Source organism: Hirundo rustica, chromosome Z (genome assembly GCF_015227805.2).
Source record: "Hirundo rustica isolate bHirRus1 chromosome Z, bHirRus1.pri.v3, whole genome shotgun sequence".
Lineage (NCBI taxonomy): Eukaryota > Metazoa > Chordata > Aves > Passeriformes > Hirundinidae > Hirundo > Hirundo rustica.
Window position 1 is genome coordinate 73400231 of NC_053488.1, and position 17419 is coordinate 73417649.

Consider the following 17419-nt stretch of genomic DNA (forward strand, 5'->3'; position numbering starts at 1 on the left):
AAATACATAATTTCTGTTTAACTACAAAAACTACATTTTAATTACAAAACACTACATTTACTGTACTATCGAAATATTAATACAGCATTACTAATCAATACGACATAATACATATAGTAAATATCTTGCGTAGGGCCATATAATATGCACTTTTCACAAAGAACATTTTGCTTTAGAATGTTAAGAGCATGGTCTCACATGCAGATGTTAGTGTAGTTATGGATTAGTTTTGTTCAGACAGTGATCTATGTGCTTTTCTAAATTTCCATTTTCAGCCTGATTAATTCAGAGGAAGAAATATAATTATGAATTTACTGTTAGTTCTTGTTTCCTGTAAAAACATTTTGTTCCAGCCACTGAAACTCATTCTTAGCATCTGGGGAAGGACTACAACTGTGAAATGCCCTGGTACTTACAGGTTTGTCTGTATCACTCTCTGAATTAGGGGGACACACAGACAGAATGCTACCTGAGACAAAGATGGAGCACACTGCTGCTGTTTATGTTTTGACTTGGCCAGGAAACCTGTCAGCATGATTTCTGCTGTCTGACCAGCGGTGTGAAGACTGGAATGCTTTAGAATGTTTTGTCTACTAGGGCAACCAGGAAAAGTGAGGGTACACTGGTGAGGATATATTGACTGACTGGTGAATAGAAGACATGATCCCTGAAAAAGCTTTAGGGCTCTTTTAGGTTCTGCATGTAGAACACTTAATATAAATGAACTTCTCAAAGAATTGTATGGAATTTCAAGTGAACAGCTGGATACAAGGTCTTTTCTGTAAAATGTATTTGCTAAAGAATATTGAAGTCTTGGCTGTTACATGTGGAGGATAACAAACTGAGAATTGTTAGTTATAATCGCCTTTGAGCTGACTGAATGTGGAGCAGCAGCTTCTATAACTGTTATACAGAGTTTGAGGAATATGTATATTATGTCTCCCTCCAATTTGACAGATGTAAAATTTAGCAGGTGTGGAAAAAAGAAAGCTGAGCAATCTAGTAACTTCCTTATGTGACTGAGATTGGCAAAGCATCAGGTCAAATTTCAGTTTCTTGCTGATGTCATTCCATCTTGTTTTTCAAGTGTCCGTGTAAACAAGAACTAAAGACTGATTCTTTTTGTTTTGTTTAAGAAATATGTGTAATTCAGGTTTTTTGTACACATTTTTGGAGACCACGTCACTTTTCATGAAGAATACTAAAAGGCACAAGTATAATATTTCAGCCCTTGGGGGTTTTTTGTCAGAAAAGTAATCCTATACTTTGCCAACTGTTCTTTATATGTGAGTAAACATTAGTAGTAGTCTAGTTTTCCAAATGTCTGCCATCCAGTCCTTCATTTGAAGTCTGGCTTGTAGGAACACTTCAGTCTGTGCATTTCTATTCACAGAATTGTTTAGCTTGGAAAAGACTTAAGATCAAGTTAACTCTACCAAGTCTGCACCAAAGCTCAATGTCTACACCTCTTCAAAACAACTCCAGGGATAGTAACTCGACTACTTTCCTGGGCAACCTGTTCCAGTGCTTGACAGTGCCTTCGGTGAAAAAATTTGGTGCAACTTGAGGCCATTTTCTCTTATCCTGTCACTTGCCAACTGGGAGAAGAAACACCCACACCTCATTACAACCTCCTTATAGAAATGTATTCATTACTAGATTTAAGATGTGAGCATCATCTTTGCATGACTCTAGAATATACCTTTCCCTTTGTACTTTGAGAAGTGCCATGAGAAGTGATAACTGGATTATCTCAAATGTTGTGGTAATGAGCTGCATTATTTTCTTGTTGCTAAACGTGGTTGCTCTTTACCTCTTATGCCATCCGGTATAACAGTCAACACTTGTACAAGCTCTTAGTATCATGAACTGCTAAAGGAGCCAGTCTAGTAGGGGAAATACATCAAAACAATCTAAAATGTAAAGTGTAGGAAGTTTCATCAAACAGTGGTTAGGCGTGCTGGTAGAGATTAGTGTAGGTCTTGTGTAGCACGCCTCACCACTGTTCATAGAAGTACCCAGAAAATGATAGAATGATAGAGATGTTAAGATTGGGAAAGATCTTTAGGATTGAGTCCAGTTCTCAGCCTAACACCACCACTGTGTTCACCACAACCCATAATGTCACCAAGTGCCTTATCTGCACATTTTTTGAACATTTCCATGGATGACGACTCTACTGTTTTGCTAGGCATTCTGTTGCAATGCTCTACAACCCTTTCCATGAAAATCCTTTACCTAAGATTTAACCTGAAACCTTCCTGGTGCCACCTAAAGCCATTTCCTCTCGTCCTGTTACTAGTTACCAGGGAGAAGGTAATGAGTGACGTGATTGTGTAATTTTAAATTGTGTGTTGTCCTTTATGGAGAAGAAACAAGAACATAAGCCTGAGATATTTGTGGGGGGAGGGGGTGGGGCAAGGAGGGGGAGGCATTGGTTTGGTTAGTTTGGTTTGGTTTTTTTTTAGCATTGTGCCTTCTGATAACTGCAATGTTTTTGCTGTTGCTGTAACATTAAAAAAACCCCCCAAAACAAAACAAAAGCAACAACAACAACAAAACCCAAAACAAAACAACAACAAAAAACCCCACAAAACAAACAAACAAAAAAAACCCCACACAAAAACCAAAAAAACCTAACCCACAAGGATGTTTTTAAATTCTTGGTTTCAGGGCAAGTTGCCAGACTTCAGAAATTGAGCTCGGGAGAGAAAAAGGGAAAGGCTAGAACTTGGGGAACTTGCAAATTAGTAACCATTCAACAAGCATTCTGGTTCGTAGAGCTGACTGGATCTTTTATCTACTGTATTTAGTAAAGAAATGTTGTTTAGGCTTAAAATGTCATGCTCATAGCATGCATCAGTATACATAGTAGTTTGTGCTTTCCCTTGGGCAACAAAAAAACTTTTCATTGCTGCCTTATCTGCAATTTTTGGATGGTTTACAAAAGAAAAAAGCAAAGACATTACCTTTTTCCTCATGAACACGAGGAACTTTTTCCTCATGTACAATGAACAGTTATATATAGTCCAAATTTAAATAATGTACAACGTAGTATTTCATGGCTGAGGAAGATATCTTGAACATGAATCCTATACTGAAAATGAGAAGTAGTTTAGAAAATAATTTGTAGGAATTACTGAAAAAAATTACTGATTTGATACATGTGCATCAGTTTTATCAATTATGGAATAAGCTGTTGGCTGAGGGATGGGATAAAATTGTCCCCCTTTCCCCACTGTCCCCTTCCATTCAGTATGGGAAGCTTAGAAAGGGAAGGAAGCGCATTTTTTAGCTTGATATCTGAGGTTTTTTCCTGAGCTTTTTGTTTTGGCTTTCAGACTACAGCATCAATTTAAATTACAGTTTTATTGATGTTTATAGTAGCGAGCTGTGTTAGTCTTCTGAATCTTCACTACCTAATCTTTCTCTAGGTTCCATCCATAAGCAGTGATGAGACATGCTCCTGCAAATTTCAGTTTAAATCAGAAACCAAATGCCTGTGAGAGTGATACAAGCAGTGCACACATGTGCTCCTTACCCTTCTTAGTGTGCACACACCCACCTACACCCCCATGCCTGCCCACCCCTCACCCCACCTGTTAACTGCAAATGGATAAAAATGAGATATCCAAAGCTTATTGGTTAAGAATTCCCACACCACTTGAAAGTGTGCCCTAAAAACATTTCCAGGAGTTACTCAAATAAAAAAAAGCCAATTTACACAGAGCTGGCAGCACAAACAGGGTTTCCGTCATACATGTGATATAAGGATAATGCAAAATTGGCTGTCATAATGTTGGAGAAAAAACAAGAAGTTAGAAAACCATGCTCCCTTTTTGTCAGCCATCACAAGCTTAAGGGCATTTTCTATTGCCATGTTATTGGCATTTCCCTTTGTTGTACAACTGTATTAGTAAAGAGAGAAATCTAGACAGACTGTCCTTACAAACTTGAGATTGGAAACAGTAAGTAAATTGTAATTAGAGCTTTTATATGATAAGTGAGAATAAAAGAAAAATAGGAGAAAAGACAAGCAACCATTAAGTCTTAAGGTGTTGGCAGATCACATAATCTCTGCTTTCATTCCAGTCAGTTTATCAGGTTAATGTTGTGTAGTAAGGGTCAGTCTCATACTAAGCACTGTGTGCTTAGTATGTAATGCTGAACTACAGCCAAGATGGCTGCTAACAGAGAGGGTAATGATAATTTAGCATAGAGAACACCCACACAACTCTGGTGTGGGTATTGGTGAAATCTCAAGGTTAAAAAAAGGAGTGAGGATATTCAGGTTGCCCTTTTGGATGCAAATATCCTGTCATTCATAATATGAGATTCGGAAAGTAAAACAGAAAGGCCAGATGTTAAAGAGATTGAAAATGGATAGAGGTTTGTCTAGAAATACTTAATGGTCCAACTGTTGTGAATTGCAACAAATTCAGAGGCAAAATAAAGCACAGTTGTCAGTTTTTTTACCTCAGTAAACTTCACACATTTTCCAGCAGCAGTATGGGTGGGGGGAATGAATGCTTAAAGGCATCAGGAGTGTAGAGCGTATATTTCTATGAAAAGGAAGAACTCAAGTTGCTGATGCAAGCAAATAGGCATCCCATGTCAGCATGGGCTGACATCCAAACAGTGATTTAGTACTTTATAATCATAATCTATATTGGCAGTTCTGTTTTGTTCTGCCATGACATAATTTAATGGTCTTTGTTAACTACAGTTAGAATTTCCTGTGTGCTGCTTAAGAAAGTGAAAAGTAATTCTGAAAAATCATCACCTCTGCTGTGACTTAGAATTCTGATCTAATTGGTTGTCTAACAATTTCTTGGGCTGTTGTTCATTTTCATTCAGCTGCTTGAGCTCTTCCTTTCCTATACTTTGACCTCATAAATATTGCTGGAACTACTTAGTTAAGTTTCAAAGTACAAAATGGTGGTAGTTTCCCTATGATGATCCTCTCTCTGCGCGAGGCAGTAAAGCCATCTAAGTTTATTCACTGCAAACAAGTTAGGGAAAACATTTAGAGCTGTCTGAATAATCCTGAAGATCATGGATAGGTTTGAGTCAGTCTCAGTCTTAAAAGAAGTCTATAAAGAAGCTGCTTTAACCTCACAATTGTCTGATAGTGTGCCAAATACAAAAATGGTACAGTTAATTCTTGAAAACAAGCTACCCTGCTACTGTTCATTGACAGTGGGATGAAATCGGACTGTGAAGATTTCAACTGTTTGCAGTTTGTTTGCTGTTCTCTTCTTTCAAGGATGCTGCTCTATAAGCTTGTTTTCATGATGAATTTTGTTCAATGTTGGTTTTGTTCCAGTATCTCAACTCTATGCGCTATAAAAGTTACATGGAGAAAGGTGGCTATTTGTGTTTAAGGGATTTTACTTTGAAAATGCTTACAAGGAGAGGTGAAAAGAAGTATTTCATAGGTTTACACTTGGTTTCTCATTCTTTTGGGATTATGTTCAAGTTCAAGGTTCCTCACAATGTTCTCATCGGTAAACTGGACTTAAATTCTGCAACATGGCCCTTGCGTTTCTGTGGCTCTTTCTGCAGCAGACTCAGGTAAATTATAAACTGGAAGATTTTAATTAATCAAGTTTGAAAATAATGTTCCAATCAGTGCGGTATTCTTGGTGGTGATTTGACATAAAATTTCTTAATTTCTTCAAATTCTTAAATCTGTTGCAGACTTTGGTTATGATTGTGCATTGCCTTTGAGTGGTGGTCTTGGTTGCTCTTGGGCAGACACCTAGGAAATAGTTGCATCTCTTACAGGACCATGCTGTGTTGTGTGTAATAGTACTGAGAAAGCACATGCTTTGGTGTAGAAGATGTAAACTGCCTATTGTGCCATTATGGGAGGGATAGTAAATGTTCTCATATACATGCTATAATGTAGCATCTCCAGTTCTCATTCTAGGTTGTCAGGGTATTTGATGTGTCACTTTTCAAGTCCAAATGAATTTGTTTCTTGTATGACTTAAAATTCAGTGATTATGGAGACAGTCAGAATGTTCCTATATCTTAGTAAGGAATCAACTTCTGCCACTTGTTCCCAAAAAGGGAGTAGATTAATAGGAGTCAGGTAATCAGATTGTTATCACTTTGGTTTTCTTGGCAGAAATCTTTTAGTGTATGTATCCTTTCTTGAGTCTGGAATTTACTTTCATCACCTCATTTTGTTTGTTGACCATATTGAAGTGTTGAGTTTATCGCTGGATTTCAATATCATGTTTCCTAACAGCCCGGTTGTTTGAAAGGTAAATCACTTCTGTCAGTGGATAGAATCTCCTAACTGGGTATTTCTGGAATGCAGTCAAGAATATAAAACTTACTGTGGGCTTCAAAGGCAGTTAGAACTTGAGAGGTTTCACTCTCCCTTCATTGCAGTTCCGCAGTTTGCTGCTGTGGCTGCTGAGGACAGTGAGAGAACTTTGTGAATCCTGTTTCTATCAGTTTTAGTCTGTGCAGATCCTGTTTAAACTTCAGTTATACAATCATTTAGGTTGGTAAAGATCCTTAAGATCTTAGAATCCAACCATAAACTGCCAAGTCCACCGATAAGTCATGTGCAATGTATCCTATTTATGCATCTCTTTGCACACCACAGGGATGGTGACACAATCATGTCCTGGGTAGCCTGTTACAATGCTTGATGACCCTTGATAAAGAGATGTTCCCTGATACCCAAACTAAACTCTTCCTGGCAAAACTTTAAGCCATTTCCTCTTGTTCCATCTCTTGTTACCTGGGAGAAGAGGCTGACCCCCACCTGGGTACACCTTCCTTTCAGGGAGTTGTAAAGAATAATAAGGTCACCCCTGAGCTTCCTTTTCTCTAGGCTAAACAACCCCATCTCCCTCAGCTGCTCCTCTGTCCCAGGAAACAGTTTGCTGCTTCTATTATCTAAATTCTTTTCTTAAATACTTGAACAGTAGTTGGTGAAAATTCTTACAGTAATTCAGCAGTAATTGGTGGTAGCAGTTACTTTCAGCAAAGATTTTTTTTTTTTGGTCTGAATTTCACCTGTGAGACCAATGGGCATTTTGATAATTTTAAACACTATTTTCAGAGACAATGCAAATGGATTTTGGTAGGAAGGGAGCAATACTCAATACTAGGGAAATGTGACATACATTCTGTACAGCAGAAGGCTGGTGCCATTGGTTATGTAAATGAACAGAAGCTACCATTGTACAGCAGTGAAGTCATCATGGAGAAATTGAATTTTGCTAGCTACTGTAAGACAGACATTCATTTGTAAAAACTGTGAGGGGGAAGGGGGGGACAGAGAATGACTAGAACAAACATGAAAGAGCTAAGAGTAATAATTAATGAGAAAAATAACAAACTTTTATGGGTTGGGAATGAAGTATGATATTGAGCAGTTGCTGGTTTTGGTTTGGAAGAAGAGGCTTATCTCTGCAGAAAGTAGATTACTAGGATACTTCAGTAGAAGAAAGGAGGAAAATAATGTTTCAACTTCTGGATGCAAAGATTAACAAGTATCTAAAAACATTCATGCTGTAGGATCTGATTTAAAGCCTATCCAAGACAATGTTATATTTTTCATAAATTTAAATTGGTTCTGTGAATTAATAAAAATTTGTGCTCACATCTGAAAGTCTGATCATAAGGGCCTCTTGCATAACTTCCATGATTCTAAATTTAACTGCGGGTAAATAGATGTAATTAAACCCTTCTTTTGTGTGATTCTTCTATGATTACCCACTTTATGATCATTTCTCTGTAAAATATTCCCTGTTTTTATTGTATTTCCTCCTTCTTGTCAAATAGGTAAGCAACCTGAAGAAAATTTTAAAAGGAATATTGGATTACAACCATGAGGTAAGAACCATTTGAAATAATCTGCATCTACTTGCTTTTTTGAGTAATGTATTTTAGTTAATATCTGTTGAAGATAAGTTGTATTCTACAGGTTCTGACATTTTCTTGCAAATATTTTGGCATATATAGTGATTCATGTCTCATTCCCTAGTCTTGGCCTTCTTTAAAACTTCTCACCTTTATTGAATACTGAGGAGTTCAGGGAAACCCGATATGCAAATTTTCTCATGTAAAGAGTTGATGGCTTTACTGACTATGTTGTGATGATGGACTTTGTGTCTGATGTACTTATTTTTCTCTTGAGGAGACTGAGTAAACAGCATTTCTAGCCTCTTCCCACATAAAGATTTTAAATGGAATATTTTAATTCGGAGATATTGGACTCAGCCCTTGTCATTCTCTCTTATTTTGAGCAAACTCAGCACTTAATACTCCAGAGGAGTTATAGTATTTTTTCTTTCACCGGTGAATCTTCAGCTGAAATATGCTTTCAGTAATGTTTGAGACAAATTGATCTGTGCAGGCGGCAGCACAAAATCCATAATATGCATGTTCTAGACATTGCTTGTTTCGAAATATTGTCTTCTCATAAATACTGCAGAGATTAAGTTATTTGTTAATAAATTGAAGTACTGCAGAAAGGAAAACCTAATCTTAGGAGTTCATCTTCAATAAATGATTAGGTGTCCGTGTTTAAATAAGTGTTGAAAACAGATGATTAAGCAAGCTGATCATGACTGCAAACACTAAAAAGAAACAGATCAGGTTTTTGTTACAGAAAATTAATATTACTAAGACAAAGTGATACAAGCTTCTTTTTGGTTGGTTAGTATGTATGATGATTAAGTCTTTGATGTAAAAACTTTACTATTAGGCACGTTCTGTGCATTTTCACGCTGATTAATTTCTGTAAAGGTAGTGCATGTTTATAAATCTGACTGAATTTTCGTTTAGGTTGAAATTTTTCCTGCTGAGGGGTTATAGTAGAGGTAATCTGGATTCTAGTAATGAATTCTGCTTATGTTTTCCTCAACATTATTCCCTCCCCCACTACGAAAATATAGATATGTATGTGGATTTTACCTGATGTAGCTAAAAGCCTTTCAAAAATGTGTATGTTAATGTTGTTCATCCTCAAAAATTCAGAAATTTGTACTGCATTCAGAAGAGCAATCAGTGAAAATGTTACATTTGCTGTCTTTGTCCATTAAAGTATGGATGAACAACAAGCTTAAATTAACTCTTTATAGCTTTCATGCTTTGTTCTGCCTCAGTTAATCTTGCTGCAGACCTCTGCTGCCTTGGAACTGAAACATTTTTTTGTAAATGTATAATACTTTTGTCTTTTGAATTTGGGTTAAATGCTTTTTTTCCTCTCAAGATAGTTATTGTAGAGTCTATCCTTCATTTTCATATTTCTTTCAGGGATTTTGATTGTTTGTTTGTTTGTTTTTTAATTAATTTTTTTTCTCTTGTTTGTTTCAAACTCAGCTTTCCTGAACAGGAGTTTTATTGTCAGTGACTATTAAGTCACTGTAGAGTTGTAAACCCGGCACTGTATTTGAAAGAAATTCCAGAAATGGAGATCAATATATAAATGCATATCTGAATCAAAGAATATTGTGTTTTCTATTATTGTAGTTTGTATACAATGGTAATATTTTCCGTTGTGGTTGATGCATTCTTAGAATTCTTTTGACCTAAAGGAAGTATTTTCCAACAAGAGTGAATCTGTGTCCTTTAAAGTATACAGAGATTTTTAGTAGTGTTGAAGTTAATTCTTTGAGAAAACTACTTAAAAATCCTATTGTTCCACAACGCAAAACCGCAACACTTCCACAGAGCCCAACCCCACTAAACTATAGAATGGCTTGTTTTCTTTGTATCCTTCCTATATATATGCTGTGCTTTTTCTAAATGCCTTAACCTGATTTCTGTTTTTCTTGGGTATTGCATAAAAAAGAGCATGCAGCAAACACATGACTGATTCCCTCTGTATAGTCATTGTTTCCTTATTGCACCCTGTTTAAGAAGTTAGTTTCTTTTTATCTGCAATTAATGTGTCAGAAATGTGTTTAATTCCAAATTTCATATTCATATTTTCAACCTTCTGTTCAGTAAAGAGCAATTTAGCATAATTGTCTAGTTCCTTCTACTGACAATCATTAATCCTTAATGATCTTTAATGATAAATCAGATAACACTAATTGCGAGTCACATGGGCTTTTGTTTTGCGGGGTTTTTTCTTTCTTTCTGCATGTGGGCTGTTTAATTACATATCATTGTACTACTACCTCAGATTGTCTCCCATGAAACAGCTTTCTTAGCTGTAAGCTGCCAGCTATCTTTAAATTTGCTTAAAGTGTGAGGTGTAGTGATCTGAGGTTTTTTTGCTGTCTTGTGTTTGTCACCTGTGAGTTTGGGATGTATGTTTTGTATAGGTGAAACATTTAATTTTCTGACTTCGTAGCTGTAAGAAATGTCAGATTTGTTTGTAATATCTTCTGCTACAGGAGGCATTCTTAGTTGGATATTTTTAATGGAATTTAAAAAAAAAATAAATTAGCCATGTGGTGGCCTGCTTTTGTTAGCTTTCTTATCTGAAGAGAAGGAATCTTGCTAAGTGTTTATCTAGTAGTTGCTTGTGAGTTGAGACAGTCATGTTTGTTTTTTCCCACATATTATTTGTAACAAACACTATGATTTTATAGTGGAATGTTAGTGCTAGGCATTTCAATTTGTTTTGAAGGTGTATTCAAAACTATGATAAAGTAAGAGTGAATAGCTGTTGTTGATTCTGAATCATCTTCCTATGAAATAAATGGATATGCGTATGTGCAGTGATACAGCCATGTATGTACTTTGTCTTTATGCAGATTCTAGGGCAGCAGATAAATGACTTCACCCTTCCTGATGTTAACCTGATTGGAGAGCATGCAGATGCTGCAGAGCTTGGGAGAATGCTTCAGCTTATTTTGGGATGTGCTGTGAATTGTGAACAGAAGCAAGGTAATAAATTTTGAAAACATTGTTTTCTTGAGTATTGTGCAACTACTATGGAGAAAAACTATATTTCTTGGTTTTCTGTCAGAAACAGGTTGGTTTTTTTTTTTTAAATAATGATGACATTATTTTTTTGTACCGGTAGTAATTATTTTTTGGTGTAAGCTTCACTACTTTTGGAGACTCAGACTGAAAATTAATTTATTTCCAACATACATATGTATTTTCAATTTTGGTTTGCTGAGCTAAAAAATCATTCTACAAGGAATAAAATTCTCAGGCACACCTTTTAATGATTTATGCAGTAGATCAGGATAGTTAAGAATGAGAAAATGTGTCTATTGTGTTATTCAGCATGACTCTTGATTGTAGAGATGCATTCCAGGCATCATCTTGCTACATCAGCAAGCTACAAAAGCCATCAGTATGACTGATCCTTGGTCTGAAGATACGTCTTGTGTAATCTGGGATACTGTAGTTTCTGAGATATTTCTATGGGGCTGGCAAATAGGGAAAAGGAATGCTGGCAACCTGCCCTTCTTGCAAAAGCTGAAGATGGAGCATGATAAGGTCATCCAAAAAGTAACTTCAGACCACTTGCCAGATGATTGAATCCCAGTTCAGCAGTCCTTGAAGGAGACTCCTGCCTCTCTGCTACTGTGGCACTGACTGTAATTCTGACTTGCACAAATATGGTAGAGACCCATTCATCTTTCTTGAAGATGCCAGAGAGGATGTAACGAGCAATAGAGATGTTTGTTAAAGTGTGCTACATCTCATGTTATAAACTTGCTTTGGGTGCAGGCTCTTTATTGTTACGCAGCTACCTTATATAAATTACACTTAATTCAAGCCAGATGAAGGTAATGGAAAATACAAACATTTATTCTACATACTTAAAACAGGAAACATAGTCATGTGTGGGAAAAATAGATATGTTGGAAAATAAGACTTCTTTACTGTGTTTGTGTTACAGTTGGAGCAAATATATTTGTATTCCAGATTTAGCTCATTTCGGATTTGATGGCTGCCAAGATTTCCGGCCTTTTGTCTTCCTCTTGCTTGGTGCATCTTAACTTTAGAGCTAGTTCTCCCTTTCCAATTTTCTTAGGTGACTAAATCACTTTAGTTTCTCCTTCTGAAATTACTTCTATCCTCTTAATCAGGAAGCGGTCTGGCTATTTTATTACTTAAAATAAAAGTAATGTTCTTCCACAAGTACATAAATAACTCTGGTGTACTAGACTTCCTGTCATCTCTGTTTTATATAAAATTGTCTTCCTTTTGGTGACTATTTGTCATTTTCAAGTGGGAAGTATATCTTATTCTTGTATTCACTTTACTCTTTCAGTCTGGACATTTGAAATACCAGAACAATCTAATTTTGTGTACTTTGAGTGAGATTCAGCATGAGCAAATTACCCACTTGGAGGTGACTTTTTCCCAGCATCTTACTCTTAAACACGTCATTAAAAGAATAAAGGAGATGATGTTTGACTGGAATCCATATTACCCTGGGCAAGTCATTTACTCCTTGACTTAATCTAAATGTCAGAATATGTTCTTCTGACTACTGTATCATCTTACAAGGTACCTCTTGTGTAGCTCACATGTACACATAGCTGAGAACTTAAAAATTGGAGGGGACTTAATTTGTGATGTAGTACAGAAATAAAAGCCAAAAATGAGCATGAAAATGCTTTGAAATGAGGATGCTGTAGGAAGGCAGGCTGTTATTGTTACACTTAGAGAAAAGAACAACTTATGCATGGATCCTGTACTTCAAGAGCCTGAACATTTTGGCGACAAAGTGAGAAAAGAATAAAAGCAGTTATTTCAGAAGTGTGAGATGCCAGGGAAAAAATGTAATCATGTACTTTTTTCATTGTTGTAGAGTTCAAATAAGCCTGTATTTGTGTCTGAACAAGCTTGTGATAAAATCTTTTTGGATTTGTTGGGGTGGAACTTGACTGCTGATTATACATTTCAGTGTTATCCATGGCATCTAGTCATTTTGTAGGAAGAATGCAGCTTCTGATCTTACCTTCTATTTGACTTGACTTTCAACATTGACATTTCAGAATGCTTTTATTTTCAGAGTACATCCAGACCATAATGATGATGGAAGAATCAGTTCAGCATGTTGTCATGACAGCCATTCAGGAGGTATGCTCATATGCCCATAGTGAGTAAAAATTCAGTCTTTCATATTTTGCGGTAGTATGCTTTTTCCCACTTAGGAAAAACTTAGTTGGAAGTAAAGAAAATAAGAGGCACGGATTTTGCCTTTTTACAGTGAAAAATTTCTTATTTTTCCTTAGAAAAATCTTGCTTTATGTCAAGGAACTCTGGTTGTATGTCCCACTTTTCTTTAAATCTAGAAGACTGAAACTTCTAGATATTTTTGATACTGGGTTCCCTCTCCTTTTCTTTTCCCTCCCTGTGAATCCTGAAGTGCGCTAGATTGACTTCATATGAGTAACCAGTTACTATAGAATTTTGTCAAAATTTATACCTTGAATCTGAAAAATTTCATAAACTGTTAATTTTATTTCTTTTTAAATTTAGTAGACGAGTGAAAAGAAAGAGAAGTGGGTAACAGTATTGTTTTGTCAGGTGTTGTGTTATGAATGGGGTAACTATATGTAACATGAACATACATGAATAATAGAATAGGCTGATATGTTTTTTGCAAGTTAGTGAGTATACTGCACTGCATTTTGTAGAAGTGCTCTTCTGTGGTAAATCAAAACCACACTGTTAGCCACTGAAGCTGCTCTGTGACTTACAAGAAGTCCAAAGTGCCTGTAAGAGAAGTGCCTGTCAGTCTATAGATGTTTAATGCAGTGCAGGCCACTAGCTAGGGAAGCCAGGAAACTACCAGTAATCCTGTTTCTTCTGAACCTGAGTAAGGGAAACTAAATTCCACATTGAGCTTTAGAGCAGTTTCTCATCTCTGTAATGTCTGCATAAAGAAAAGAATTATCAGTGAGCCTACAAGGGAATCTGTCCACAGTCATCACTTTGACCAGTGCTGTATCCATGCAGTCATACATTCAGTTGTCAGTGAGTGGTCTACTGTCTCTAACATAGCAGAGGACTTTTGGAATGAGCATCAAAAGAATCATTGTCTAAATCATCTTCCAGTCAGTGCTGCCAAGCAACAGTTTGCTGGAGTTTTGGCATATTTTACTTTTTTGTAAGTTTTGTAACTGTAATATACCGTCTCTTGGTGGATTTTTCTATTTTTTTTTTTTTTAATTAAACCCAAATTGCAGCATCACTGTCTTTTGCACCACCTTGAAATAGAAAATCTCCTTTTATCTTCCTTCTTTATGTTGAAAATCTGTTTGATTTTTATAAAAGTCTCCTTTTTTTGATGAAGTAGCTAGACTTGAAGCAGCCCACAGTTTTCTGCATTTGATAAGTAAACTTTGAACTTTTTCAGTGTTTCTGCCCTTTCTCTGAGATGATGAGTAGAAGGGTAAGGGTATGTTCTTCTGGAACAGATTTTTGAAATTCAGTGAATCAAAAAGCTTACTATTCAGCTATTGGCACAGTTCTGAATGATTTTAATGCCACTTTCCAAGCTGTTTGAAGCAAGAAATTGAAGGCATTTCAGGACCAAATGAGAAGGATCTCAAGTGCTTAATGAAGAGGCAAGAAGCTGCCTCAGACTTGAAGAACACTTGGAGAACAAGGCATCTCTCTATTATTTTTCAATGAGCTTGGAGTTTAGAGAGGTCCCAGTCAGCTGGAAGCTAGCAAAAATTATTCCAGTTTTTAAGAAGAGAAAGAAGGAAGAGGCTGTCAGTTATAGGCCTGTCTCACTTCAGTGCGTCACAAAATTATGGAGAAGGTTATTTTGAGAGTTTAATCATAGCCAGCACAGATTGGAAGTGTCTTTAAAGGGGTGAAACTTCATGGGATTTTTTAAGGAAGTTTTTCTGTTTCTTAGGCTCAGCAGCTCTTAGAATTCAAGTGACTTAGAAAAATCAGTATGTAGGAAATTAGCTATATATGCATATTTGAAAAGTTGGTATGTCACCTAATCCAGACATTTCAAAGCATTTGACATGGCAGGTAGTCTTCAAAATTAGATATGTCAGAAGACCTCTCTAAGCTTTACTGATGTATTATGTAATTAATTTTTCTGTTTCAACTGAGTACATACAGATTTTTTTGATGCTTCTTAGGTTATCGTAAATCATCTTACTCATGAAGGTATTTCACAAGGCACAGTATAACAAGTTTGCTCAGTTTTTTTTCATGAAGAAGCTGATTTTTCAATGGAAGAAGAAGCATTTTATATGCAAAATTTATTCCGTTATTTCATTTTTATTAACCTGTAACCACAGATTAATAGAAACTTCATAGTTTCTTTTATTCACTTATTTAAATGTTTAAAATATGCCTTATGCTCCATAAAGGTTTTATAAATGAGTGATTTTTCTGATAGTTTTTAAGTGTAGTCAAATTGATCTGTTGTGTTGTCACTGCTTAGAATCTGAGATCCCAATCTGCAGATGTAGGTATCAAGTTGTGCACAAGATGCAAGATTGAATACATTATTATGTATAATATAACAGGGTTTTTTAATTTCATGATTTTCAGATTTTTTTAAAGGCTCAAAATATTTTCTTACAGAAATTATTACGCCCATTTTATATTTCCCTTGCTCTTCCCCTTCCATCATTTTTCTAAGTCTCATCCTGGAGTAGCCAGGTTCATTGTTGATTAAGATGGTAGATGAGGTAAACAAATTGTTTGCCTTTGCTGTTTAGAACATCTCTGAACTTGATCACTTAGCCGCTCTTTGTGCAGGTCAAGTTGAGAGTCAGTATAGTGTCAGGAGTAGCATCAAAACTTGCCAAAGGGGGAGTAGGAAAAGGTGCTTACCATCTGGGTTAACACCAATGATGTTACTTCCACTTTTTTGTTTGGTGGGATATTTCCCCCCTCTATTTTATTCTGATTGTTTACAGATTTATCTTGTCTGAAGTAAAATTATTTTTTTAATAGTTAGGAAATGAGATAAAGGTATTTTATTGGGTCTATTAACAGATAGACTGGGGGTAGACTGGGTATCAACTGGAGGAAGGGGGAAGTCCAGCTGCTTTAAGGGATATACAGTGTCAAACATAACCATAATTCTTTAAAAGTAACATAAAGATGTTATAGGACAGAAAAAGAATGTGAGTACAGAAGCTAGGTTTTGGCATTGCTTTGTGGGCACTTAAGTGTACTTACACAGTATTATTAATTGTAGAAACAACATTTCAGATAAAACAAGTGTTTTGGATTTCAAAGTCATCAAGTAAATGAGCAAACTCTGTTTGCAAAATCATGTGTACGGGGGAAAAAAGCTTTCATAATTCAGGTTACTCACGCATGCAGGTTTTGTGATGGTTTCACCCCTTTCCTAATCTTCATGTATCCATGACAACACAGCTTGTTCACATTTTACAGTGAAAGCAGTCAAAAAGTAGAGGTTTTAATAATACAGGATTCACAGATCTTCAAGTGTTACGTAAGGTGTCATACTGAATCTGTGAGCATGAAAAAATATAGATATAAAGGATTAACAGAGAATGACAGCTGCTACTTATAAAACTAAACAAATAACTGTAAGAATTGTCATGTTGTCCAGCTAATGGTACCATTTAAAATCCAGACTGACTGCTGTGCAAAATAAACTAGAAATAGAACAAGCTTGTAAATGCTAGTTGCTAGTTTATTTCACTCTGGGAAGCTCTTAAGTAGGCTTTTCTTTTTCCTGCAGACGTCTAATGCAGTTGCTTGGATTTGCAAGCACATTTTTAATGTTTTCCTTTTTATAATCTCTGCACATCATACTCCATTAAAGATACGTATGAAAATAGGTGATTATACTATACTTACACTAAATGTTGAGTTTGGAAATGAAAGCTAGTTCCAGTGCTGCAAAATTGTGAGGATAAACCTTTATTTCCTTTGTAGCCTGGTCCTGAAGAAAACTTACAGATGTGAAGGGAAAATAAGAAGGCCACTTCCTTCTGCTTTTTATTCTCATGACTCATTTGAAATACAAATGAAATAAAGTTTGCACCTCTAAACTCAAAAGTATTGTTATTGATCCACCTCTCAAGACCACATACTCTAGCATCATACTTGCAGGTTGCATGTGAAGTTCTGAAATTACATCAGTATTTAATGATTTTTTTCTGGCATTGAGCTTTTAAACAAAATAAATATATAGAAGAAAACAGTATGGAAATTTGCTTTAAAACTTATTAACAACCTACTAGTATTGTAAGATTAGTAATAAATAATGCCGAAAGAGGTGATGTGCCATTGAGCAGGTAACTGATTAAATAAGCATTTTGCAGCTCTAAATTTCAGTAATATCAGAGAATGCTGGTTGACCAGAAACAAAGTCAATAGGGAAAACTAGGTGAGCCTCTTATGGTTTTTTTTCAGGTGGATGGAAGGTGTAGTGTGTGTTTCAGGTTTATATACCTATCTGTATGGAATCTTAAAACATAGCATTCACTAAAAGTTTTCTTGAAATTTTTAA

The 17419-nt window shown here is 35.9% G+C and overlaps 1 protein-coding gene across 4 annotated transcripts in view; it reads left to right on the top strand.

Annotated features, from left to right (window-relative positions):
• Window positions 1-17419, top strand: part of HOOK3 (hook microtubule tethering protein 3) — an 86153-nt gene that overhangs the window by 23623 nt on the left and 45111 nt on the right. For all 4 annotated transcript variants that reach the window (XM_040090267.2, XM_040090270.2, XM_040090268.1 and 1 more), the window contains exons 4-6: window positions 7810-7860; window positions 10737-10869; window positions 12962-13029. In XM_040090267.2, coding sequence (XP_039946201.1) covers window positions 7810-7860; window positions 10737-10869; window positions 12962-13029 — 252 coding nt within the window. The remainder of the gene's footprint in view (window positions 1-7809; window positions 7861-10736; window positions 10870-12961; window positions 13030-17419) is intronic.